The sequence below is a fragment of the Periophthalmus magnuspinnatus genome, chromosome 18, assembly GCF_009829125.3.
Source record: "Periophthalmus magnuspinnatus isolate fPerMag1 chromosome 18, fPerMag1.2.pri, whole genome shotgun sequence".
NCBI classification, from domain to species: Eukaryota; Metazoa; Chordata; class Actinopteri; order Gobiiformes; family Gobiidae; genus Periophthalmus; species Periophthalmus magnuspinnatus.
The window spans coordinates 6,456,655-6,482,102 of record NC_047143.1 but is presented as its reverse complement, the minus strand read 5'-3'; the positions used below and the strand labels follow the sequence as shown (position 1 = coordinate 6,482,102).

The window sequence follows — 25,448 nt, the reverse complement described above, 5'->3', positions numbered from 1 at the left end:
CATACTTACAACATTCTCCATGGAGATAGATGAGTTTTATGCCATAATGTGGAAGATTATAGTCAAAGGAACAACTTTTCCATGAAAACAAGTAGGAGACCCTCCTCCAGGCAAAATAATAGTCAGATTTGTGGAGATGCAAGCCCACTGATGGTAACGATGCAAGTTTTTCAGAGCAATAAAAATAACCAAAAGGAAAAAAACAAGATTTTATTTTAGTCCTTTTTTTGGCAAGAAGTTACATAGTGCGGCTTTTATGATATTGATTTAATATGATTTCATGATATTAATAAATATTTGCCTATACAAGTTTTAGTCCCAAAACATTGTCCAACCTGCATTCTTTACATATTGATCTAGTTTAAAACACTTCAGGTCTTTGCTTTTATCACGGCTGGAGTCCTGACCACTTCAAGATGAGCCTCGACACCAAAGCAAATATTTTCACAGCGACTTCAAATCCAACCAATGTGTTCCTTTGGACCAGGGGCTCTCTTCTGAAGGAAGACCCCCTATCACTTAACCACATGGAAAACAAGACCAGCAGAGGTGGAGAGTACTCAGTTACATTTTCTCAATTACATTTACTTGAGTAACTTTTATAGTACAGTTTTACTCCTACTTTAGTAATATTTTTTATTGTTTATTACAGTGCTCTTACTTAAGTAAAACTGTTGGTTCCTTTTCCCACTGTGAGTGAGTCTACAAGTGACAAAAGCTTTATGTTGACAATAGGAAATGACATTTGTGTTTTTTGCACCGCTCCTTCAGATATGATTTAGTTTTTTTTTTTCATTTTGGGGACAGTCCTTTGAAATGACCAGATTGTCTGCATTATTTTTGGTTTTGTCTTATAAATCAAATGTTGTCTCCTGACAGTTACTCTTTAAATTACTCTTTTTACTCTAAAAAAGACTTTTTTAGTCTTACTTGAATAATTTCTTGGACCACTACTACTATTTCTATTTGAATAATAGTATTTTGATGTAGCATTACTCTTAATGAAGTACAATTGGCTGCTCTACTCATAACCGAGCCGCATTTTTTTTTTTTTCCCAGTCCAGTTTTCTTCGATTTGTCTTAATGAATGTTGACGTAAGATTTCCTATTGTGAGACTGCAGAGGTCCAAAATTGTTGCTTTGTAGTTTATTGTCTAAACTAGTTGTGTACTCAATAGTAGGTTGTAAAAGAGATATCCAATGGTTCTCAAAGCCTTTGTTAAGCTATTGAATATAAGTGTCGAATGTTGTCACCATAGTAAAATTTCAAAGTCAATTTTGATACTTTGGAATAGACTCAATCCTCAGTACCAATTCAAATACCACAATGATAATAAACACTTTTAACATTAAATCATAGTACTTTCTCTTATATTACTATGTGTATATTTGTGTAATCCCTCAGTCGTCCAGGTAGGTTCCATAGTGGTCCATGGGTGTATACTTGTCTGTGTGGTCTTATACTTGTTCCAATACAGCTCAAGATCATTCTAAACATTCATTCACAACGCCTTTAATTTAGGTGTTTAATTTCTCCAACAGATGTCACCCTTGCTCAGTTGGTCCTTGTTCCTGCCCCGCCTGACTCCACCCATCCCGGCTGTTTGCTGCGCAGGTCGAAACTAGAATCTGTCTCCAGTCTCTATACACTACATCACCTCTTGGCACAGAGCAGAGCCAGAAATTAGACAGGAGGCGGGTGCAGTGCCAAACTCAATACCTGGATCTGTGTCGCCACGGGATACGCTCCGGGCTGCAGGTTTGAGAAGAGAGGGAGGGAGAGTTCAAATTAACTAAAATAATTTATGTCTTTATTGATTATATTACGATGGGAGCCGGGATTTAACAAAAAAATAATGGCAAAAGTATGCACAGTTTGAATTTGACCAAAATGGCTTAAACGCAAAAAAGTGGAAACACTTTTAAGTTAAAAGTCTTCAATTTGATGGACAAAAAAAAAAGAGGTTATAGACTAAACCAGGACTAGAACAGGACTAAACCAAGTCAGGACTAAATCAGGATCAACCTTATACGTGGTTTAGTCCAGATTTAGTCTTGGTCTGTTTTGTCCGTGTGGGGCTTTGTAATTAAATGAGAAAATTGACGTCCAAACAAGCATCAATCTGTCAAAATAGAACTTTGAGTAAGCGAACAATAAGGGAAAACCATTAGAACATGCTTAAAAGTAGATGCACTTTTTAGCGTATCGGCTGTCAACTTTCGATCTCCAGCAGAGGCTGATATTTTGATTGGGCTGACCAGCTACCTAAAGAATCCACATAAAGCCTTATTTAAACACTTTAGTACAAAGAGGACACTGCACAAAATGTGACAACACAGCTCTTTTAACCAGTTAATTTCAAACTATATACTTTGGGGAAAATAATGAAAATCTGCCCTACATATTGTCCCAAAAATATTGGTAGACCCTACTGGCCATCAAGTGCTCTGGATTCTAAACAATTAGTATCGGCATTGTCATGAAAAAAACAAAACATATTGGTTGATTTCTACTTAAAAAAGGGGCATTACACTTCTATGGGGTCTTAACTGCAAACACAGCATATTTATATCACCATGTTTCCTTTTCTGAAAAAGCTGTAATCGCTGAAAACAACTTAACAAATTAACACGTTATGACAGTTCGGTTTTCCCCTCCTTTTGCTCACTCTTCCTTCCAAGCACATCAAATTTGTGAAGATTATTGAGATATTGTTTTGTATCATAATTTGGAAAGTTATGGAAAATTGCTATGGGCTGAGCTTTGGACTGAATCGTATTGCTAACTTTAAGGAGGGTTTGAATAGGACCCGGGAGAGATCGCTAGATTACTGTGTGGATAACATGTAAAACCACTTCAGGCATGTTTTTGATTAGGGAACAATGTTATAACATGGTAGAAACCTTCAAAAAGATGATTTTACACAATATCCCTTCTTTAAAAGCTTCCAAATGTTGAATTTGCATAACATGTCTCAGGGTCAGTTGCTAGATAGTCCATGACTTTATCCGCTTTTGCAGCTGCTGTACAGCTGAAGAATATTTTTATTTGAAGTACAACAAAAGAGGCTACACATATGAAAACTATATGTGTTTGAACAATACATAAAGCATGTTTTCTGTTTCTGCTTTTCAGTGGTTTGGTGAGATCATTTGAAGTTTGAAATCCATGCTTCAAAACAAAAAAAAATTAAAAAAAATGAATGATCCATTTCCAAGTCGTATTGTTCCCATGTGGGGTTTTACATACACTTCCTTATGTTGAATTTTTTATAGGGAACACTGCAGTTTGAATTGTATCCAGCAGCAATTACCGGTTGGCAAAAACATTAAAATCCCAAATTCACATCTGAAAGTGGTTCTAAAATGCTATAAACCCAATTATGAGCACTGCATCTATAGATATAAGGGCTGTAGGCCTTTAGTCATTTAGTTGATTAATTGGCCAATGGTCGACGAAAATTTTTATTGGGACAACAACAAAGGAGAAGTTAGTGAGTGTGTTAGGTGAAGATTTGGTATTTTTGGTATTTACTTACAAAAAGGCAGATTAAACTCATAATTCACAAGTTGAATCTGTTTTTATATGAATACATTCTTTCCTAGTGCTTTTTTCTGCATTTAGTTGTTCTGCATGAACTCCCGTGCAGGTGTAGTCTTGTGAAGTAGTTTGGGTCAGATATATAGAGATGTGTAATAGATTTGAGAGCTTTTGCCACGACTCTTTTAAATCCACTAATCTAAACCTAAATAATTATGCAAAAAGATAAGGTAATGAACTATGAAACAAGTGTGGAAAAAATTGCTACAGTTGTGATTTAAACTAGATTTACTAAACTTACTGGATCACCTCTCCACAGATCTGCTCTGTATTCTTGACTTGTGACATCAGCTGCTTGTCGCCATGGAGATACATATGTTTAAAGCAGTACTGTGGAAAACTTAAGGCAATGCAATAGCATCTCTATGGAGACAAGCAGGTCTCTACTGGAAAAGGTAGTAGTAGTAGTACAAGTTTAATCCTTAAGTCAACGGGTTTACTTCTGTTCAGCTGAACTCCAACCAAACTTCAATATTTACACAGATTGCTCGGCAGCAGACACAACAGCATAACATGGCATGACCTGATACAGTATCTCAGAATGTGGGACAGAGAAAGACAGAAAGAAAGAAGGAGTGAGAGAGAGGGAGACAGAGGGAGGGTGGTGAGAAAAGAGGAGGGAGGGGCACGTGATGTCTTTATTCTGGACAAAAGCATGAGACTAAAATATCTAATTGAATTCAGTCCGTTTAGTATAACCTTTTTCTTTTACACTATACTATTTTTATACTATATTTTAAACGTGTACTATCTAACTTTCCCAGTGAACCTACATGTCTTCATAAGATATAATTGCTATGATTGGATGTTTCAGAGTATGGCATTAAACATATCTATTTTGCAGTTACTCAATTACATGTCTTGTTAGTGCACCTTTAAGTTGTCAAACATTAAATACCAGTTCTAATGTTGTCAAAAATGTGTTTACAGTATTCACCAAATTGTGTTCCCTTAATTGTAAAAACGAATCCGTGCCAATTTTTATATTTACACCCAAGACAAACCACAAGCCTCAAAGTTTTTTACTATACAATGCAATTACCAGCCCACATCAAACCTAACCACACGTATATTATTTCTGTGCGACAGCTACAATGTCGAACAAAACATACATGAGTTTTTTTTACATTACTTTGATAAAGATCTATGCTTTGAATAAGATAAACTGATATATTGAGGTTGCTTCTTGGAGCATTCAAAGGTCAAACAAACCATTTCACGATGAACTGATTCTATCTACAGAATCTAGACAGGCCTGAGCAAGCTATGAACCTTTTTCCAGATATCTTTCCTTCAGCTGCATTACCATGGGCCATTTATTCACATCTGCGTACCAAAGCTAGCTCAATATAATTAATAGATTGCAGATTTTGGGGCAGAACAATAAAACAGCTAAAAAAACCTATAGTACATACGATTTGGTTTTGAGTGAAATGGAAAATGCTAAATCTGCAGCCAATTAAAATCAGCTGTCCACAAATTAGACACTTTTTGGGGCAAATTACATATCAGTTAGACTAGGGTTGTGATAAGTATTAAAAATCAGATACTAATCGATTAGACAAACTAGTATCGAAACAGATACTCATTTGAAAAAGTATCAATACAAAAAAAATCACATTCACAGGACAGAAATGAAGCTTTCCTGAATAGCTTTAGAATGATCTTGAGCTGTATCAGAACAAGTATAAGACACATAGAATAGACTAATATACAACCATGGACCACTATGGAACCTACCTGGACGACTGAGGGTTGACACAGATATAAGGCCACATGGTAATATAAAATAAATTATTATTATTTAAAGTTGAAATGAATGTAATGTCTAAATAAAGAGCGTTTGTATTATCATTGTTGTATCAGAATTAGTATTGAGTATCGTGTCTATTCCTTATTGTCGAGTTTGAAATTTTTGTATCGTGACAACACTACTGTGCGTATTATTTTTGCTGGTACTTCTGGGTCTGTAGTTTTTATCTTATTTTAAGCTCTACATAATTTTATTTCAATGTATTTAAATTTGTAGCTGTAATCTGGTAAATACCTCGTTTACATATGATTTTGTTCAGATGTTAGCTACATTTAATCCTGTTTTATGCTATGCACATTAAAAAAAAAAATATCAAGATGAGACTAAATCGGAGCTGAAACAAGTCAGGACTCAGGACCAAACCAGGACCAAACCAGGCCCAAACCAGGACCAAACCAGGACCAAACCAGGACCAAACCAGGACCAAACCAGGACCAAACCAGGACCAAACCAAGACAGTGTTAGATATGATTTAGTCCAGATTTAGTCTTACTCTGCTATGAGGGTGAATTGGTTGTGCAAAGAAAGTTTGAAATAGACTGCCTTTTCCTTGGTCCCTGTGCCTGTGAAACTGCGGGCTTAGTGCATACTTCAAAAGATTAGCCACAGTTTTAATTACAAACACAACATGATCTAATCTAATGAGATAGACATTTCAGTATCTACCTCTGTGATCCAACAAAGCCAGTGAATTCTTCTAAAATGAATCTGTAATCACATGAAGTCTTACTGCTTCATGAATACATTTGTATATTTGGGTTTTTATTTATATTACTGATGACCTTAACATTGGTATTTATGTGTAACTTAAAGGGCCCATATTACACAATTTTTTTAATCTATGTGATAATGTTGTTTCCTCATCAGAAACATGCCTGGAGTTTAGTGTTGTTTCATTCACACATGTTTAACACAATTCCTGCATATTTAGAGTTCTTCTCTCAAACAGGAAGCACTCTCTTCCACTGTGTGATGTCATGGAAGTGCTCCACTGTGTTTTTAAAATCAATATGCCTTCACGAAAATAATTTGGATAATTTCAGCCTGGGAATTGCCAATCTCTACTGAATAAAGGTAAAAGGTAGCTGTTAACAAGAAAACTAGAAAATGACATTACACGGTGGATTATGGGTTACTAAAACACATGTTGGTTGCGATTTGAGCACTTAAATGATCAGAAGAAAACAAGAAGTTGAGTAAATGTCCTGGGATTATACCTAATGACATCACAAGGTAGAAAAGAGTGTTATGGGACTCTATGCTGCTGTTTATTGAGTTGTAAAAAGTATCCAACATCAGATGCTAAAAATGTATCCAATATCAGATACTAATGAATACCAAAACTAGGAGATACTCATTTGTGCAGGTATTTATACTTAAAAAGTCACCTTCAGAGGACAGAAATGAATCTTCCCTTTAGAATGATCTTGAGCTGTTTCAGAACAAGTATAAGACACATAGACTAGTATACACCCATGGACCACTATGGAACCTACCTGGAGGACTGAAGGATTACACCGATATAAGACTACGTGGTAATATAAAATAAAGTACTGTGATTGTGCTGAAAATCACATTCTATTCTCTAAGGAAGAAGTGCCCTTATTATTATTGTGGTATTGGAATTGGTATTGAGTATTGAGTCTAATACTCAGTTTGATATTTTAGTATCGTGACAACACTAGTGTATTATAACATGACCATGCCCTAGGTCCTACCCGATAATTCACATAACATATGGGTCTTTCACAGCAATTCATTTGATTCAGAGCCAAAGCTTTGTTAGCCCGGCCATATACAATACAATAAGTAACTCTATATGGGAGTCTTATGTAAATAATAGCTTTAGTTCTTATTAGGTGGTGGGAAGTGGCTCAGAGTGATGGCAGAACCAGGTGGAAGAGAAAAACATGAAGAACATAGAGAACCACAGAAGCAGACACGCTCCCACTCATGAGGACTCCAGTTTCACAACAGTCTACGTTTGTGTGGTCAGAGCAAGAGCGGTTTTGTAGATGTCTTCAACAGATTTAACAGAAGCTAGAATATGTTATGTCTATATGAATCAGCATGTAAGTGTAATACTGTTGTCATGACACAAAAATTTCAGTACTAAGGAAAGAATAGATTCAGTACTCAATACCGATTCTGATACCACAATAATAATAATACACTCTTTATTTAGACAACAGAATGAGATTTTCAGCATTAAATCTTACTACTTTCTTTTTCATTTCCGTGTGACCTTATATCTATGCAATCCCTCCAGGTAGGTTCCATAGTGGTCCATGGGCGTATACTAGTCTACGTGGTCTTATACTTGTTGTGATACAGTTCAAAATCATTCTTTTTGTATCGATAGTTCCTGACATGAGTGATCTAGTTTCGATACTAGTTTTAGTATCGATTGATATCAGATTTTTGATACTTTTGACAACCTTAAAGTGTAATACTGTTGTACTAAGGTCTGCACTGTTTGCTTCTCCCACTTGTGATTTTAGAGTTGTTGCAATTCTAAAATTTCAAAAGTGCCAGACAAGATAAGGCCAGATACTAGATTGTAATTTTCATAGCACAATGATAATTAAAGGGCCTGTACCCAATTTTTTTCCCCAATGTGTCTGAGCAAAATGGGTCTTGCCCCAGTACAGATATATTGTGTAAGCAGTTCTTGAGGTTAAAATAAGTCCGCTGTGTGCTGTCTGCATCTAATTATAAAGCGTCTGATAATCAGGGAGTGTATGTTACCATGCTAGTTGTAAGCTTTACCGTCACAGCAAAACTCCACTTTGGTCTCTGAGGGTGTAAAAAGTGCTTATCAACTAACTGCACACAATGGGTGGTATTATAATCTGAACTGTAGTCCTAATTATATTGTACTTTGAGTCATGTTTTGTAATGTTTTTTTAGTTGCAAGGATAACTTGTCACTTGTAATTATTTAGGGGAAATTCAAATCTTTGTCCCCAACTTTGATTATAAGCTGCCTTTTCTGTCTGCATTTCAACCGAACTTTTTAATGTTAATGACAGAGGGAAGCCGTAGGAAGAGGAGACAGTACGACAAGAACACAGATAGCAATAAAACTGAACTGAGCTATGGAAAGCCTGAGTCACTCCAGGTCAAACCAGGACACAATCAAACACAGACCCCAAACCAATGGATTATTCTATTTGTTTTGGAAATTAGTTTCATTACATTGATCTGGCTTTTAGTTAGGATTTGGTGTTTTTTATGGAAATGACACAGGTGTTGTTTATCAGGCTAAATTTGAACACAATAGTGGTACTGATCACTAGGGTGACCAGATGCTGCACAGCATTTTCAACCCTAGTCCTGCATCATGCAAATTGAATCCTGCAAAACTTAATGTTCACCAATAAAGTATAGAGAGCTCAGCAGCAGCCAATGTCTTCTCATCACTTCCACTCATGTGTCCACAGCGATGTTGAAGCATGTGTTATATAGTAGGTTAAGTGGTGTGAAACAGAAGTGTCGCTTGAAGGCCCATACAGTCTATGCACGCTCAATCTCACCTCTGCTCTGGCTCTGTCATGAGTGGCTGTCTTCGACCAACTCTTGCTTTCTCTCTCTTCACTTTGTTTTATCACAGGCCATGTATTGCAATCAACTCCTACTATTCAGGAAAGGTCCAGTTTTGTAATTTTTTTTCCAGCATTGACACTTGTTCAAATTAGTATTTAGTTTCTATTGATTAGCATCTTGGTACAGATTTTTTTGACAACCCCAGTCTTAAGAAATGCTCAAAAATCTTATGGTGTTGCTTTTTAAGCAGCAGAGATCTGTACACCTGGTAAACTTGAGCTTAGACAGATTACAGCCTTGTCTTTCTCGTTCTCTCTCTTCGTCTCTCTCTCCTTCTGTCTCTCTTTCCTTCTCTTCCTCCCTTCGTAAAGCAAGAATGCAAAACAATAAATGTCCCCATAGCTAGTCGTGTACATCCTGTTTCCAGCTAAAATGTTCCACTTTGATCTCGACACACTCAAAAACATTTCAATGCAAACTTTCGTTACTACATGATTCCACATGCTAGAAAATACCCATGAGTTAGAACTGTCACTTAATTGAGATAAAACCATGATCAATATTAACCACAGGCACTAACCCAACCTATCCAAGTAATAATAAGACATCAAAAACATGAAAGCCTGTCATATGCACTTTGACTAGGCAGCTCAAGTATGAAAATGGTCATGTGATGTATACTCAAATTAAGATTATTATTCAGAATTTATTTGAACAATGTACAGATTACAAAGAAATAGCATTTGCAAGAATTGGGTCAGAGCAAAGAGCCAAAAAGCGTGGAGGGTCTTGTGACTGCTGTGAAGAGGTGGACTTGTCAGGTCGCCCAAATACACAAATCCTACAATGAAAAATCCCATTCACTCCAAGAAATGAGCTTTTTCATTCGTGTAAATGCTACTTCAATATGTTGTGCAATTTATGCTTTTATTGCTATATAAATTACATATAGAGACTACTACTTCTGCTGATACTGCTTGAGGAATTATAATATCATCATTGTTACTTGAGTAGGCCTAAACAATACAGTACATAGGACATGCATAGGACTATTTCTAGGACTATTTCTGTGACACCACTAAAACTCAACTCTATTATTCTGTTCAATGGGTTTATAACTTTATTACATGACATTTACTTCTAGGTGCACTATTTAACTTTTCTGGTGCAGGGTTCCTCACCTGCTTATTTCAATGGAGATGTTACTGCTTTACCTAGAATGTTCCATAGAATCACATAAAATTGATCTAGCTTCATAGAAACTAGCAAGTTGCATAACCAAGCCAAGTTACTGGTCAAATCTGCAGAGAGGCAAGCTCTCTCACGGTATGGTATTGGCAGAGCTCGTCAGATCTCAGGGGCTAGGCTGGGCCTGGTTAGTACTTGGTTAGTAGATGGGACGCCGTTAAGAATTCCAGCTGCTATCGTAGGGCAGTAGTGGCACAAAATGTTGTTGTGTCCTTTGGCAAGGCACTTCACTCACATTGCATATTATGAATGTGGTGTGTGTGCATGTGTTGGTAGTGGTTCGAGGGACTGATGGCACAGATTGGCACCCTCACTTCCTTTGTCTGCCCCAGGGCAGCTGTGGCCACAATAGTACCAGTTTCCCATCACCGAGTGTGAAATTAATGAATAAGGCACGATTATGCACAAGAATCTCTTGGAAACAAGCAGGTGACAGATCCCACAACCTGAGAAGTTACATAGTGTACCTTTAACCATATTAACAATATTCTTACCTGGGCACACTGTTGTGATGTTTTGCCATTCTCACCCTAGGTATTGTCAAAAATGTAATGATTGCTATGTTGCTAGGGACCCTATGTCCCTAGTGCCTGTCTATAATACACAGACACAGTTTGTTAGCTTCAACAGGCCCAGTGGAGCGCTTTAAACCAAAGAATGACATTGCTTATTCTTCCAACAGTTTTCAATGTAATATTTTTTCAGAGATTTAATGTTTCATCCTGTTGGCATTTTATCATAAGTGAACACCAACCGCAGAAAGATCTGAACAGCGATAGCACTCACTTTCATTGCATTGCATCAGACGATAAACACACTAACACTGATAATCACTTGATTTTTGATACTTTTGACAACTCTAATGCTAACACTGACAGCTAATGAGTTATAGCCTTAAACAGTACATTGTCTGATTGATTTAGCAATACAAACGAGCTGTGTTGATTTTGTTTGACCATTGACCTTTGACTGTTAATCTGCAGCTCACTGGCACCTGAGCGTGAAGAGGACTGGAGGAAACGTACTCAGATGCTTACAGACCAACACTGGATCAGAGGTAAACACCCACACAACGCCTCTGTGTGTCTGTGGAAAGGGGGGTATTTGAGGCGCAAACTGCAGCCGGCTGGGGGCAACAGGGAGGGAGGGGGCATGCAGACAGGTGTAAAGGCTATGTGGTTTTAAATCAGCTTCTAAGTAGTGTGTTAAATTGGTCGATCATGTTTTACAATTATATTTTATTTGTTTTAATGAAAAAAACAGAAGTGGGGGGTAGAGTAGCCAAATAGTTCAAGAAATTACTCAAATAAGAGTAAAAAAGCACCAAAATCCCCTTTAACTTTCCTCTTCGATTTGTATTATCGATACACTCTTGCTATGTACAGTTGCTCAGGCATCCATTGAACAGTCTTTTTGACAGTTATGTGAGTTAAAAGATGGCAAATAGTATTATGTAGTGTTTTTGTTGTAATTATTGTACATATTTTTGTAATTAATACCACTATATGATTACATGCAAAGAGCAGAACTTTGGAAGATGGTGGAGAGACCCAAGTTGCCATACATTAATGGAATACTGTGTTTTTGTTTCATTAAATCACTGTGCAGAGCTGCCCTGTGTCTGTGGCATCTCTCCTCACCCCACACCTGTGATACCTGCGGGGAGTGACTCTGGGTGCTGGTGCTGTGACACGACGGGTTACACTGGTGTACACCCAAGGACCACTATGGAACCTACCTGGACGACTGAGGGATTACACAGGTATGAGGCCACATGGTAACGTAAAAGAAAGTATTATTTCATCTTCACATTCTATTGTCTAAATAAAGTCATATGATATCAGAATCAGTACTCAGCATCGAGTCTATTCCTTAGCATTAAAATCGAGTTTGTAATTTTACCGTTGTGACAGCTCTACCCTCCACCCCCTCGCCTCTCGCTGTTATGGCTTAGCTTTTCGTGATAATGTAACTAGCTTAAAAATCTCAGGATGTTTTGACTAACTGGTGTCCCCACGTGATTGGCTCTCCGCGGTCACATGGCGTCATCACAGCTGGATCCCCCTCTCTCTTTCTTCTTCCATCCCTCTCACTTCATCTTTGTCCCTGTTTCTGTCTCCCCACTATATATCTCTTCCTCCTCTCAATCTCTCTCTTTCTGTCTTCCCCTCCTTGTCTCCCATCTCTTCCCCCCTCTATTTCTCTCCCTCTCTTTCTTTCCACTTTCTTTCTCCCCACTCTTCTTCTCTCACTCCGCTCAATCTATATCTCTTTATCTACCCCTCTCTCTTTACCCCTCTTTGTCTCACTTTCCTTCTCCCTTTTCCTCCGCCCCTCTCTTTCTCTCTTTCTTTATCCCCCTTTGTTCTACACACTCCATCTCTCCCCTTCTCCTTATATCCACCTCCCTTTTACCCTCTCTCTCTTTCTCTCCCACGGTCTTCTTTTTCTCATTTCTTTCCTCCCTTCCTACCCCCTTTGCTCTATCCATCACCCTCTATCCTTTCTCTTCCCCATGTCTCCCCTCTGCACACCCTCTCTGTCCCTTCCTCTCTCTCCTCTCCCTGTCTCTCCTTCTTCCCCTCCCTTGCTCTCTTAACCCCCTCTCCCTAACTCCTAAGTATCTTGTCCTTCCTCACTCTCTCCTCCTCTTTTTCCCTCTTCCTCTCTTATCCACCTGTCTCCCTTCTCCCTCCCCCTCTCTGCAGTCTCTTCCTTTATCTCTGGCTCTTCCTTCTCTTTGCCCCTCTTTTTATCCCCTTATCTTTCTCTCCCTCCCTTTTCTCTCTGCCTCTTTGCCTTCCTCTCTCTTTAATCCCCCTCTGTCTCTCCCTCCTCTTGCTCTTTTTCCCTCTCTTTCTGATTTCCCCCTTCCTTTCTCTCTACCCCTTTTCTCTCTCTTATCTCCCCGCTCTCTCTGTTCCTTCTTCTTTCTCCTCTCCTTATCCCTCTCTCTCCAACCCCCCTCTACCTCTTTGCCTTTCTTCCACTGATCTCGTCCTTCCTCTCTTCTTATCCCCATCTTTCTCTCCCTCCCTTTTATCTCCCCACTCTCTGTTGCTTCTTCCCTCTCATCCCCCTCTCTTCCTTTGTCTCTGACTCTCCCTCCTCTTTCTCTCTCTCACTTTTCTTATCCTCTATCTTTCTCTCCCTCCTCTTTCTCTCTTTCCCTCTTCTCTTATCCTCCTATCTTTCTCTCCTCCTCTCTCAACTCTTTTTATGCCTTCCTCTCTCTCATCCCCCTCTTCAATCCTCTCTGTCTGTGACTCCTCTTTCTACCTCTCTTATCTCCCCTCTCTTCCTTCCTCTGTACCCCCTTTCTCTCTCCTATCTCCCCACTCTCTCTGTTCCTTCTTCTCTCTCCCTATCCCTCTCACTCCTACCCCTCTCCCTCTCTCCCTTTCTTCCACTGATCTCGTCCTTCCTCTCTCTTCTTATCACCCTGTCTTTCTCTTCCTCCCATTTATCTCTCCCCACTCTGTCTCTTCCTTCTTCCCTTCCCTTGGTCCCTTCTCTTTCTCTCTCCCTCTTCTCTTATCCCCCTATCTTCCTCTCCCTCCCTTTTCTCTCCTCTCTCAACTCTCTCTATGCCTCCCCCTCTCTCTCATCCCCCTCTTCAATCCTCTGTCTCTCCCGCTTCTTGCTCTTTGCCCTCTCTTTCTTATCTCCCCCCTCTTCCTTCCTCTCTACCCCCTTTCTCTCTCTTATCCCCCCACTCCATCTGTTCCTTCTTTTCTCTCCTCTCCCTACCCCTCCCTCTGCAAACACCCCCCATCTCCCTTTCTTCCAATGATCTCGTCCTTCCTCCCTCTTCTTATCCCCCTATCTTTCGCTCCGTTCCTTTTCTCTCTCCCCTCTCCCCACACTCTCTGTTCCTTCCTCTCTCTCCTCTACCTATCCCTCCCTCTCTTACCTTCCCCCCACCCCCATCTCTCTCTCTCTCTTTGTCTATGTCAAATTAAAGTGTGTGTCTGTGTGCTTCGATGCGTGTCGACTTCAAAGGCGGGACCTGGAGGTATATATTACACCTGAACTCTTTCACCTGCGCCAAACCCGATCTGTATCAGTGCTATGGGGATTAGCAGCGGGTATTCACAACACATGCTAACACGCTAAGCTAACCAACAGAACAACGGAACCATAGGCTAAAGTAGGGTGCCCAGATTTCCAAAATTAAAAACTGGGACACACCCGGGTTGGGATGTTGGCATAAATAAAATTGTCTCACTTGCATCAATATAGAATCTGAGGATGCAACTGACGGCATTTTTTGCATTATGGTTGCGTGGTTGTGTATTATAGCTAAACTAATGAAAATATATTGCTCCCTTTACTGTTAGCAGGGATCAGATTGGTCTGAAATAGGGACACCTGGGATATTTCTTGTATAAAACTGGGACAAATAACTGGTTTTGGATAAATCTACTGGGACAGGGGACACAGGGCTTAAAACTGGGGCTGTCCCAGTTAAATATGGATGTCTGGTCACCATAGGTTAAAGTGCATTTGACAGATTCATATATTTTTCTAATTATGACTTGGTTTGGTGGAATAGTGCCTGTAGTAAATATTTATCATATTTTTTACATCAAGACAAAAAGTTGGAAGTAACTGTGAGTTCTAAAACAGAATCCCTCTAGCCTACTTATGTCATCAATTTCATCCAAAATGCAGAGAGAATTTATGCACAGGGACATTTTTCTGACATTTTCTAAGTTTAAATGTTGATTTTTATTAAGTAAGTGTGTTTTAATTTATTTTTATTTGTCAAATCATAACCGCTGTATAATTTAGACATGTGCATATGAAAAATTAGACAACACTGATTAGACATCATGTTATGTAGGAAAGTGAAAACATAAGGAATTTCAACTGCTGTATTTTCCATTGGCAAAGTAAAGTGTGATCTGACATTTGAGATCTAAGTTTCAATCAAACATTTTCATATTTTATTTATAATTTTATCATATTCTATGCAATTTGTGTTATCATAACTTAAAGATCATTCGCCCATTTTAAATCAATGACATTTTTGGAACATGTGCTAAAATATTAAATACATAACAATGAATAAAAAAATAAAATGACTATAAATAATTAATCTGTTGTTTATTTCTTATAATTCCAATGCATTATTTAAATGATTTGTGTATCAATAATTCTTTTCTTTTTTTTTAATGTTTACTCCATATGGGTATATGTACAGTGGAGACTTTTTTCCACTAGAGGGCAAGAGTGAGACCTCTGACTACGCCAAGACAAAACGTCAACGAGCTTGCAGAAGGATAAGTCACTTTTAGCACTTAAATTGGCATTGAATTAATAAAAAGTTCAACTATATAAAGCTTTACAATCTTGATACTGATTTGTGTCAAAATAGTAAATATACTTTGGTCCACTGCAGATAATGTTCAAATCATTTCATATTGTCAAAATGAAGCTTTTGTCGCTTGCAGGCTTACTCATAGTGGGTGAGTAACCAAAACTTTTACTCAAGTAAGAGTACTGTCACTCAAGTAGGACTAACAGTATGTTGCTAGAAAAGTGCAATTTCTTTAAAAAGTTACTCAAGTGAATGTAACTGAGTACTACCCACATCTCCTTAAGATGATATTAGATGGCATCAAATCATATAGAAATTCAACCAGGAATCTATCTATATTCCATTTATCAATCAAATACTTTTCCTTTGTCAAGCTATAAGCAATCACTACATTTTTCTGCTCTGTTGATAGGGTTCTAACAAAAATGGCGGCATCCAGTTAACCACATTCCTGGGGTCTTCCACTGCTTTTGTCTCCGTGGAAACCATTCTTCCTCCGCACAGACCAGACTTGTAACATGTCCGACCACAACAAAAGAACCACGCATCTTCCATCAACAGGTGGCCTTACAATGACTTCTGGAGGTTTAAAAGGGTTTTTGACACGAGTTGTTGCTCTGGGAAGTTGGCCATTAAAATCCATCATCATTCACTATGGTAAAACTTTGGCATCGAATTGAAAGGATTTGGACAATTTAAGTATGGGTTTATGATATATGGGTGCTCAAAAATGCAATTAGACTTTGCATTGTTAAATTCATACATGAAATATATATCTTGAGTGAAATCTAACACTGTTGCCACAATAATTAACTATTCAAAACACAATATTATGTATTTTAATTAGGCAAAAGTCCTCAAAATGTCGCCTATAATTGGAAGCTGAAACCCATTAGTACATTTGACAATTTTGGATATCATATCAACGCTTTGAAAAACTCAAACAAAGAAAAAAAAACAACCTTAAACTTTATACAATTAGAAAGGCATGTCTAGATGTAAAAATGTGCGCTTAAACGTGCCTCCTAGCGTGGAGACGTAGGCGTGTTTTAGCGCTCGTGCTCATGAATATTTAATGAGGTTGAATATTCACGAGGCTCATTGTAATATTATATTAGGCACAGAGTGAGAGGTTTGTTTAGCTGCAAGAGCGTGACACTGCAGTGCAAATGAAGATAGCAGCCGACACATGCGACCAGCAAGGCACCAAGTTAAACAAGAAAGTCCAAGAATGCGTAAACAGTCCCGTACTTGCCCAATGCGCGCTAAATAAACTGCAGGTGCAATGGAATATCAGTGCAATGCATAGCGATGAAGTTCCTAGATATTAGGTCTGAAAGCAACACGTATACATGAAATATAAAGCAAGATATGTCAATGGATAGCTCCTGCATGAAGCAATAAAATGGTTAAAGCTGGACCGTTAATTTTACGCGTAGTATTGGATAAGTAACGTCGCGCTTGTTTACACGGATGATGCCTGTCACTGTGTCACCGTGGATGTCTACACGAAGCGGTTATTACGCACAGTTTTTGCTAGTTTTCCATAGAGATAAATGGAGAGGGTAAGGTGCTGGCGTGTTAGCACAGGTTGGGAGAAGAAGAAACGTGATGCGCGGTGTAAAGCGGAGCATATAGCCGTAAAAACTGTGGAATTCCGACGCACACGACGCGGTTATATTTGCGTAAAAGCGTCGGAAAGCCGTGCGTAAAAGTTGAACGACAAAAGTGGAAAAATGCATGTTGGGGTGAGTCGTGCACTTGTTTTAATCCCGATCCCTATTAATAACTTTGCGTCTGTGGCCGGTCATAACCCAAAGCAAAGCCGGCTGTGATTCAAAGTGAAGTAAAGTTGCTTTGAGTAAGTGGTAAAGGGGTACAAAAGTCGCACTTACCGCAGAATCTGACTGTTGCACCGCTACGCACAAGGCGACGAAGACCACAGCCGCGGCGAGCCGTGGCAGCCCGCTTTGGCTTCTCATCTTGCTCTGGGGTGCACTTTTCCTCTTCTTCCCCTATAAAAGAAACTGCGATCCTCCTGCGTAAAATTTAACCTGAGGATACCTAAAAACGTGACATAGCCCCCTCTCTTCCCCCGTGTACCCTTCGCGTTGGGTGCAAAAGACGCGATAGGATACAACTTCTACTTGCTCGCTAAAAAGGCTGCGCGTCGTTGGTTTGTTGAGCTGGCGGAGGCTCCTAATGGTCCTGGCACCCAACGCCTCTGTAGTCCGCCTCCTCTCAACTTCCAAAACCTGCCCAGACTCAACACCGCGCGCAAGGATACGCGCAACTTACCCCAAACTATCCACAACGCAAATCAGTGCAAACTCCAACTCTTCAACAACTTATTCCAAGTAACTCTCTCGTCAGATGGTCTACTCTTGCATTTAAAATCATGTCTAATTTCGCTTTACTGTAACATAGTCCCTAGACGCGCGGAGGGATACTCTTGCTTCCCGCTGCATGTATTACCAAGCCTACCCAACGCCCGCGGCTCCACAAAAAACGTGTTCACATATAGAATTTTATTTGACATTTTCTATAAGCCCGGGCAAGTCGCATTCCTCCCACTGTATTTAAAAGGTCAAATTCTACCTTTTTGACTCTTGACTCCTGACACGAGGATGCTGCAGGCTGGCAATGGAGATAGTGGATGAGATTGACCAGGTGCAGGGAAAAATGCTGATATTTGGACAGATAACATTAATAGCAGCACAGTTTGTACAGCAGACTACTACAGCTGCACGTTCGATTAAAGTTATACATGGGTGATCAAATTTTCAATTAGAAAGCACTGATAAATATATGTATTCTAAATGGTCAAGAAATATATCTGTAATGTATCCATGGGTTGTAAAGTGAGATCTTGCACTGTTTCCATAGTCATTGCAATTTATACATTATGGAAATGGTTAGCACTGTGCTTCTCAGATCACATCTTACTAAAAATGATTGTTTTGGGTGAGTTGAGATATATATAGTATATTGTAATTACGTGCATTTTAAGCATGCTGCACCTGGCTTTGTGTTATATGAAGGAAATCCAAATGGCCAGCCAAGAACATACAGTAGTAGTTGTCAAAAGTATTGAAAATCAGATACTAATCGATACTAAAACTAACATTGAAACAAGATACTCATTTGAGAAAGTATTGAAACTAACAAAGTCACATTCACAGGACAGAAATTAACCTTTCCTGAATAGATTTAGAATGATCTTGAGCTGTATCAGAACAAGTATAAGATCACATAGACTGGTATACGCCCATTGACCACTACGGAACCTATTTGGAAGACTGAGGGATTACATAGATATAAAACCACATGGTAATATAAAAAAACTATTATTAAATGTTGAAAATCACAGCCTATTGTCTAAATACTCTATTTATTATCATTGTGATACTGGAATCAGTATTGAATATCGAGTCTATTCCAAAGCATGAAGTCGATTTTGAAATTTTTGTATTGTGACGACACTTAGGGAGACTAAAATAAACAAGGACTAAACCAGAAATCAAACCAGGCTAGACCAGGACAAATTCAGACTTATGGAACAGGACACAAACCAGTCTACTAAAGGACTAAACTGAACCGGGAGAATTTCAATAGACTTCTCAATGAAGTTGTTCCAAACATTAATTCCAGTGGACAGCTCAATGTCTAAATCAGTATTGAGTATAGAGTCTATTCCTTAGTATCGAAATCGGTTTTGAAATGTTAGTATCGTGACAATACTAATCTGAAGCTAAATTAATATGTTGTGACTAACAGCACTGGCACTTAGTTAGGTCTAAAGACTAAAATAGAACCAACACACAATCTGTTACTAATACTGTTCCCAGTGTCAACTTTGACTTTGCATAATCCAAACCGTAATGTAGCAATCAAGGTGGGGTCGCATAAAACACTTAAAGAATTTCATTTTTGTTATGTCTGGATGCAATTTCATGTTAAAACCAAAATCCAGTGTTTAGTCTGTGTCACAATGTTAGTGGCAGTTACAAATTTGGATGAGTTGTTGAAAGAACTTTCAGCAAAGTAGTTTAAAAAGCAACCTTTTGCATGGTTGTATCAAGTTGTAGAATTGTTATAGAATTAAAAATATGGTAATACTTATTTTTTAATATGATTCACAAATTTGGAGTTTGGTGATTTTGTAGATTCTCTTTCTCTCCTTCAAAAGTTTGACCATTGGCTCTTTCTATATAACTGGAAATGTAAGTTTTCAATGAGTATTGTTGTATATTGCACCCATCTGAGTACTTTTATATGAGTAAAAGTGTTGGTTACTCTTGTGAGTGAGTCTACAAGTGACAAAAGATTTATGCTGACACAATGAAATGATTTGAACATTTGTGTTTCTTGCAATGCTCCTTCAGATATGATTTAGTTTGTCTCTTGTCCTTTGAAAATACCAGATTTTGTGTATTATTTAATGTCAGATGTTACATTAAGACAGTTACTCTTTGAGTTACTCTTATTTGAATAATTTCTTAGACCACTACTTTGCACCCCTACTTAAGTAATTTTAGAAGAAATAACGTTACTCTTACTTGAGTACAGTTTTTGACTACTATGTTATACCCACCTCAGACAAAAGGTTGGTTTTGAGTTGGGACTTGTAAATAGGTAGAGAGGTAATTACCTATTTGTATCACGACTTTTGTGATAGGCTATTTGGGCATCTTTCTCTTCTCATGAACTTTCTTGCAGGTGTGTCTCCATCGCTTCCCTGTCGCAGAATGAGTGGTTTTGATGCGTCGTGCCTTTCCGCGCTGGTCCTAAATGGCTTGGTTTGAGTGACATGCGCTGAAGCCCCGCCCCTCTGGCTCTGTGCAGGCGCTGCTGAGTCGAAGCGCTTCACCAACAGCCCGAGAACGCAGCAGCAGCGAATCCACGGCTGCAAGTTTTGGTGAGTTTTGGACACACTCTGATTTCTATGACAAAAATCTCATTTTCTCAACTGTCCCCTTTCAGAAATCTAACCTTGTGCTTTCGGTGCGCTCGTTTTACGCGTGTGTTCCTCTCAGATGAGAACGATTTTGGTGCCGTCGATGAGTGCCAGTGAAGCGGGGACTCGGTGCTGAAGACGCAGGGGAACAAGTCTGGTTTTGCGGTTCCCCATCTAACCGAGAAACATGAAAGTCCTGTAAGTTCATTTAAACTTTATTTCGCTCCGGTTCTGAGCAATTTTACACTTAGTAAACTGCGTGTACAGCCTTTAGCTAAACCGCTGCGTGTCTATCCCGGTGCACTTTACCTGGTCCAGTGAGTGTGCCCAAGAGCGACCTGTAATCGGGCTAACAACTTTTTTATTTCTTTGACAGAGTGTGCGTGGTGGTGTTCCTGATCGCGTCCACCTATGCGCAGGGGGTGAGTCCTGTCTGTGTATTCTTATATGCTTTTATGTTATAAATCTCGCCGTTTAGGTCACATCTACACACAAAATGTCATATTTGTGGCACGTTTTGGGGACCTTGCAATGATTTATATTCGTGCGTAAAGTTACCTCGCCTGTGCGTAAAACCACTTTGTATTGACTTGACATTGAGTTTAACCATGTGGACGTCTTCCTATTTACTTTCAAGTTTTGTGTTATAGAAAATGTTATGCCATAGGACTTTTAAGTAAAATGTTTGTGCTTGCTAAGTAGTAGATGTGTTTTAGTGTAGCCTTAGGGGCAGGTAGGAGATGTCGTTCATTTTTTTGAGTGGGCCCGCTTCTCGCTGTTATTAGCTATGCAAAGCCCGCCCAGCTCCTGAATATGTAAAGAGGGCCAAGGAATAATATTATCAGCTGCATCTAATAGAGCAGGCTTAGGCCACACTCTCATCTGAGGCTAAAACAGGAAACATATGGGATTTACTAAAGGCTTTGGATAATAAAATGCAAAATGTCCACATCAGGCATAACATAAGTTTGCAGTTTAGCAAATCAAAAGAACAGTAATGGACAAATCACATAATACACCATAAGCTGTTTTAGACCAGTTTTTTTTTTTTTTTACACTCTATACAATACAATGTAGGGTTTTTGTTTTATCTTGTGTTGTATTATGTCTATGTGTTAAGTATAGCTATAAGGCAGGGGTCTTCAACCTTTTTCCTCCATTACAAAACAAAAATGCAACAGAGCTACACATTTTGCAAGAAATTGAGTAAACAAGAGCCAAGTCAAGCCTTAGATGGGATATAGTTAGATGTCTATAAAAAGATGAGCTATTATCCATTTATTCTATTTGTTTATCTTTATTTATACCGGGAGAGTCCAATGACAGCACTCAGACTCTCATTTTTATGGGCACCCTGTTCAAATACAAAAAAATACAAACAAAACAAATAAGTTTTCATAAATAAGTCCATTTAAAATATTAAAACTGGAGCAGGTGTGATTATAAATGTTTATCACCAGATTATTAAATTGCATTTGTGGCACCAAAATACCTCGTTTCGCATGTCCTTGAAATATATTCCATTTTTCAGAAGCAAAATAACCGAAAGCTTTTTTTTCCCTTTTCTGTTGTGGTGTGGCCAGTTTTTAGTCTTATACAATTATGAGATCTTGTATTAAAATTGTGGTACCAAAGCATCAAGCAAGTGAGATATTCAGGAAGTCTATCAAGTAATTCATCATAAACTTGTTGTTCTCTTTTGACAGATAGCAATGGCCAACCTACTTTTTCATACAGGGTACAGTGATAGATTATACACTCATCACTTGTTATGAAACGAAGGGCTGAGTGCATCTGAAGGTTTCAAAGTAGACACTGAAGTCTGCATGTATATCATATCACCATAATCCAGTTTATTAGTGCACAAAACTAGGCACAATTATTATTCAGCACAATATGTATAATTCAGAAATCTCGTGATGAGCTACTTGGAAGGAGGTGAAGAGATACTGGATGTCTGAATAAGGGCAATATATTTTAGTATTGGTCTGAATATACAGGCTAATACACTGATAAATGTTAGTGTTTGTTTAATAGATTGTGGAATTTCTATAAGAAATCTTAGTTGACAAGTTCCAAGCAGTATTTTTTTATGCTTCCTCCAAAAGATATAACAAAATAGTCCATGTATCAGAAATCTTAATCTCAACTTTCATTAATATTCTGAGTGTCGTTTGAACCCCTAGCTTTGTTCGTACTTGTCAGTGGTATATTGGCTGGACTTGTTGCACAGTTTTCTGAGGTCCTGACCAGCAAAGTGCATTGGGTCACCTCCTAATTACAATGAGAAAAAGAAGTATTTGCTGCTTAAGACATGAGCATTTAGTGATCTGCATGAACATGTTTGTGAAAGTCCTTTGGAGGTCAGGAAGTCTCTCATCCCACTAAAGATATAGAGACATTAACCCAATCAGAGCTCCCTGGGGTTAACTGATTGAGGTGCATTGACTCTGAATTGGGTTCTCCGCCCCCCTAGTCCTCCTTTAGGCTGTTGTGGGTTGTATCACAGTGACACGGGGGGGTCAGTGGATGGACATGCAAAGCAACAAGTGACAGATTGCTTCATTGGGTGGTCCTAAGTAAAATGCATTTATTTGTAGTGACCAATGTAAAAACAATAGGGTATAATTAGAGGTGTAAGCTAGAGTTGTGTCAAACTTTGATATTAAAGAACAGACTCGATACTGATTCCGATACCATGATAATAATGAAAAGCATTCTTTGTTTAGTCAATAGAATGTGGTTTTCAATATTAAATAATAATACATTTTTATATTACCATGTGGCCTTTTATCCAAGTAGGTTCAATAGTGGTCCATGGGCGTCTATTCTAGTCTATACTATACTGGTCTTATACTTGTTCTGATACAACTCAAGATCATTCTAAAGCTATTCAGGAAACGTTAATTTCTGTGCTGTGAATGTGACTTTTTAGTATCAATAGGTGCTCAATTAAGTGTCTAGTTTTGATGCTAGTTTTAGTATTAGTACCAGATAACGATGATCAAAATACAGCTATGATTAATTTTTATAATCACCATTAGGTGATTCACTGTGGCAGCACTCCTAAAAAGATTGACATTTCAAATGACGTTTTCTTTCGGCCATCCAGTATGTCCTGACCTTGCCACAGTAACCTCCGTGCAGTGCCTCTCTCTATCTCCCTCTCTCTTTCTCTCTCTCTCCCTCACCTCTATGAGATGTTTTCTCTTTGCCAACAGCTGTGTTCCTCTCCACACACAAAACCCACCCTCCACCCACCCGCTACCTCAAACATGATCTGTAACACATTTCCCATTTGGATCACACCTCTCTTCGAAGCATGGACGACAAGTGAAGTTTTGGCTACAAGACAAGACAGGGAAAAAGATAGATGAACCAGATATTAGGTAGGAGGGTTGTCAAAAGTAGTGTCAAAAGTAGATACTCATTTGAGCAGGTATCGATACTAAAAATCTCACATTGACAGTAAATTTTCAGCTTTAGTATGATCTTGAGCTGTATCAGACCACATAGACTAGTATACGCGCCATGGACCACTATGAACCCTACCTGGACGTCTGAGGGATTACACTGGAATAAGACCATTTGGTAATATAAAAGAAAGTCCTATGATTTAATGTTGTAGAAATCACATTCCGTTGTCTGAACAAAGAGTTTTTAAATATCATTTTAGTACCGGAATCTGTATTGATTATAAAGTATATTCCTCAGTATTGAAAATTTGTTTAAAAGTTTAACATTGTGACAACATTATGACCTACTAAGTTAAAAATAGAAACTAGACAACACTACGCAATATAAGATAAACACTGTGAATTTGTCTTATTTTAGATCACGCATATATAATTTTTGGCAGAGGTGAGGTCAGAGGGCAAAGGTGAAAGTGGTGGGTGTGAGAGAGGGGAGCAAAGTGTAAAAGAATGTCCCATGTAGCCCTATTGCTCCTGCAGGCAGTGGGCATGTTCCACCAGGATCCACAGGTATTCAACTTCAGACAGGACGGAGGGAGGGGGCGTGGCTCAGTACCTTCACTCTATCTCCATGGCAAATGTTCCAAAGTATGGCTTTAACTTTTTAATTTCTGAAGGTGTAATCGTGCAGATGACCAGAAGAAAGCTACACACTGTTGCTCTAAATGATCATGAGTAATGTTGGAATTTTGTTTTTTGTCTCTTATATATTACCAACTTTTATTGACTCACATTGTTTAAATTGCTTTAATACCTTTCCCCAACTAGCCACAAGGAGGCTGGACATGCTGTGTTTTAAGTGTATATCTTTTATTATATCAAAAGATTAAGGGTTTACACACATCATATTTCTTGAGAAAGAACAGATGACAGTCTTTGTAATTGTGAGGTTGAGACAGCTGTCAGACCCAATTAAAAGTGATTAATGACTTCACTCCCACTGGAACATATGTAGATGGTTTCAGGTATACAAGATAAGACCTATATTATTATGCTATAGCTCCAGTCTGGGCAGCCATTTTTCTTATTTAGGTCAAGGCAAAGATTATATAGTGTAGTTTTATCATAATACCAAACATTTCAAACTGGATTTTGATCCTAAGAAAAAGACCCAATACTCAATACTGATTCCAAGGCATCCACTGTTTGTTTAGACAGTAGAATGTCATTTTCATGTCATTAAATTGTAGTACTTTCTTTTATATTACCATGTGTCCTTATATCTGTGTAATCCCTCAGTGTCCAGTAGGTTCCATAGTGGTCCATGGGTGTATACTAGTCTGTGTGATCTGATACAGCTCAAGATCATTCTAAAGTTATTCAGGAAAATGAAGTCTGTCCAGTGAATGTGACTTTTTTTAGTATCGATACCTGCTCAAATGAGGATCTAGTTTCGATACTACTTTTAGAATAGAATTTTGACAACCCTATTTCTAAACAAAATGCGGTATATTTGGTATGGTCACAGGTCTTCAAAATGGCATCTAT

At 38.5% G+C, this 25,448-nt stretch overlaps 2 protein-coding genes across 3 annotated transcripts in view; one reads left to right on the top strand and one right to left on the bottom strand.

The window, feature by feature from the left end:
• The window catches only part of col4a5 (collagen, type IV, alpha 5 (Alport syndrome)), a 62,495-nt gene extending 44,732 nt beyond the window's left edge, over positions 1-17,763 (bottom strand). Inside the window, exon 1 of the mRNA XM_055228851.1 lies at positions 17,426-17,763. Coding sequence (XP_055084826.1) covers positions 17,426-17,512 — 87 coding nt within the window. The 5' untranslated portion in view covers positions 17,513-17,763. The remainder of the gene's footprint in view (positions 1-17,425) is intronic.
• A 2,614-nt stretch (positions 17,764-20,377) lies between these two features.
• The window catches only part of col4a6 (collagen, type IV, alpha 6), a 138,105-nt gene continuing 133,034 nt past the window's right edge, over positions 20,378-25,448 (top strand). For both annotated transcript variants that reach the window (XM_055228850.1, XM_055228849.1), the window contains exons 1-3: positions 20,378-20,448; positions 20,567-20,685; positions 20,864-20,909. In XM_055228850.1, the coding sequence (XP_055084825.1) occupies positions 20,675-20,685; positions 20,864-20,909 (57 nt within the window). In that variant the 5' untranslated portion in view covers positions 20,378-20,448; positions 20,567-20,674. The remainder of the gene's footprint in view (positions 20,449-20,566; positions 20,686-20,863; positions 20,910-25,448) is intronic.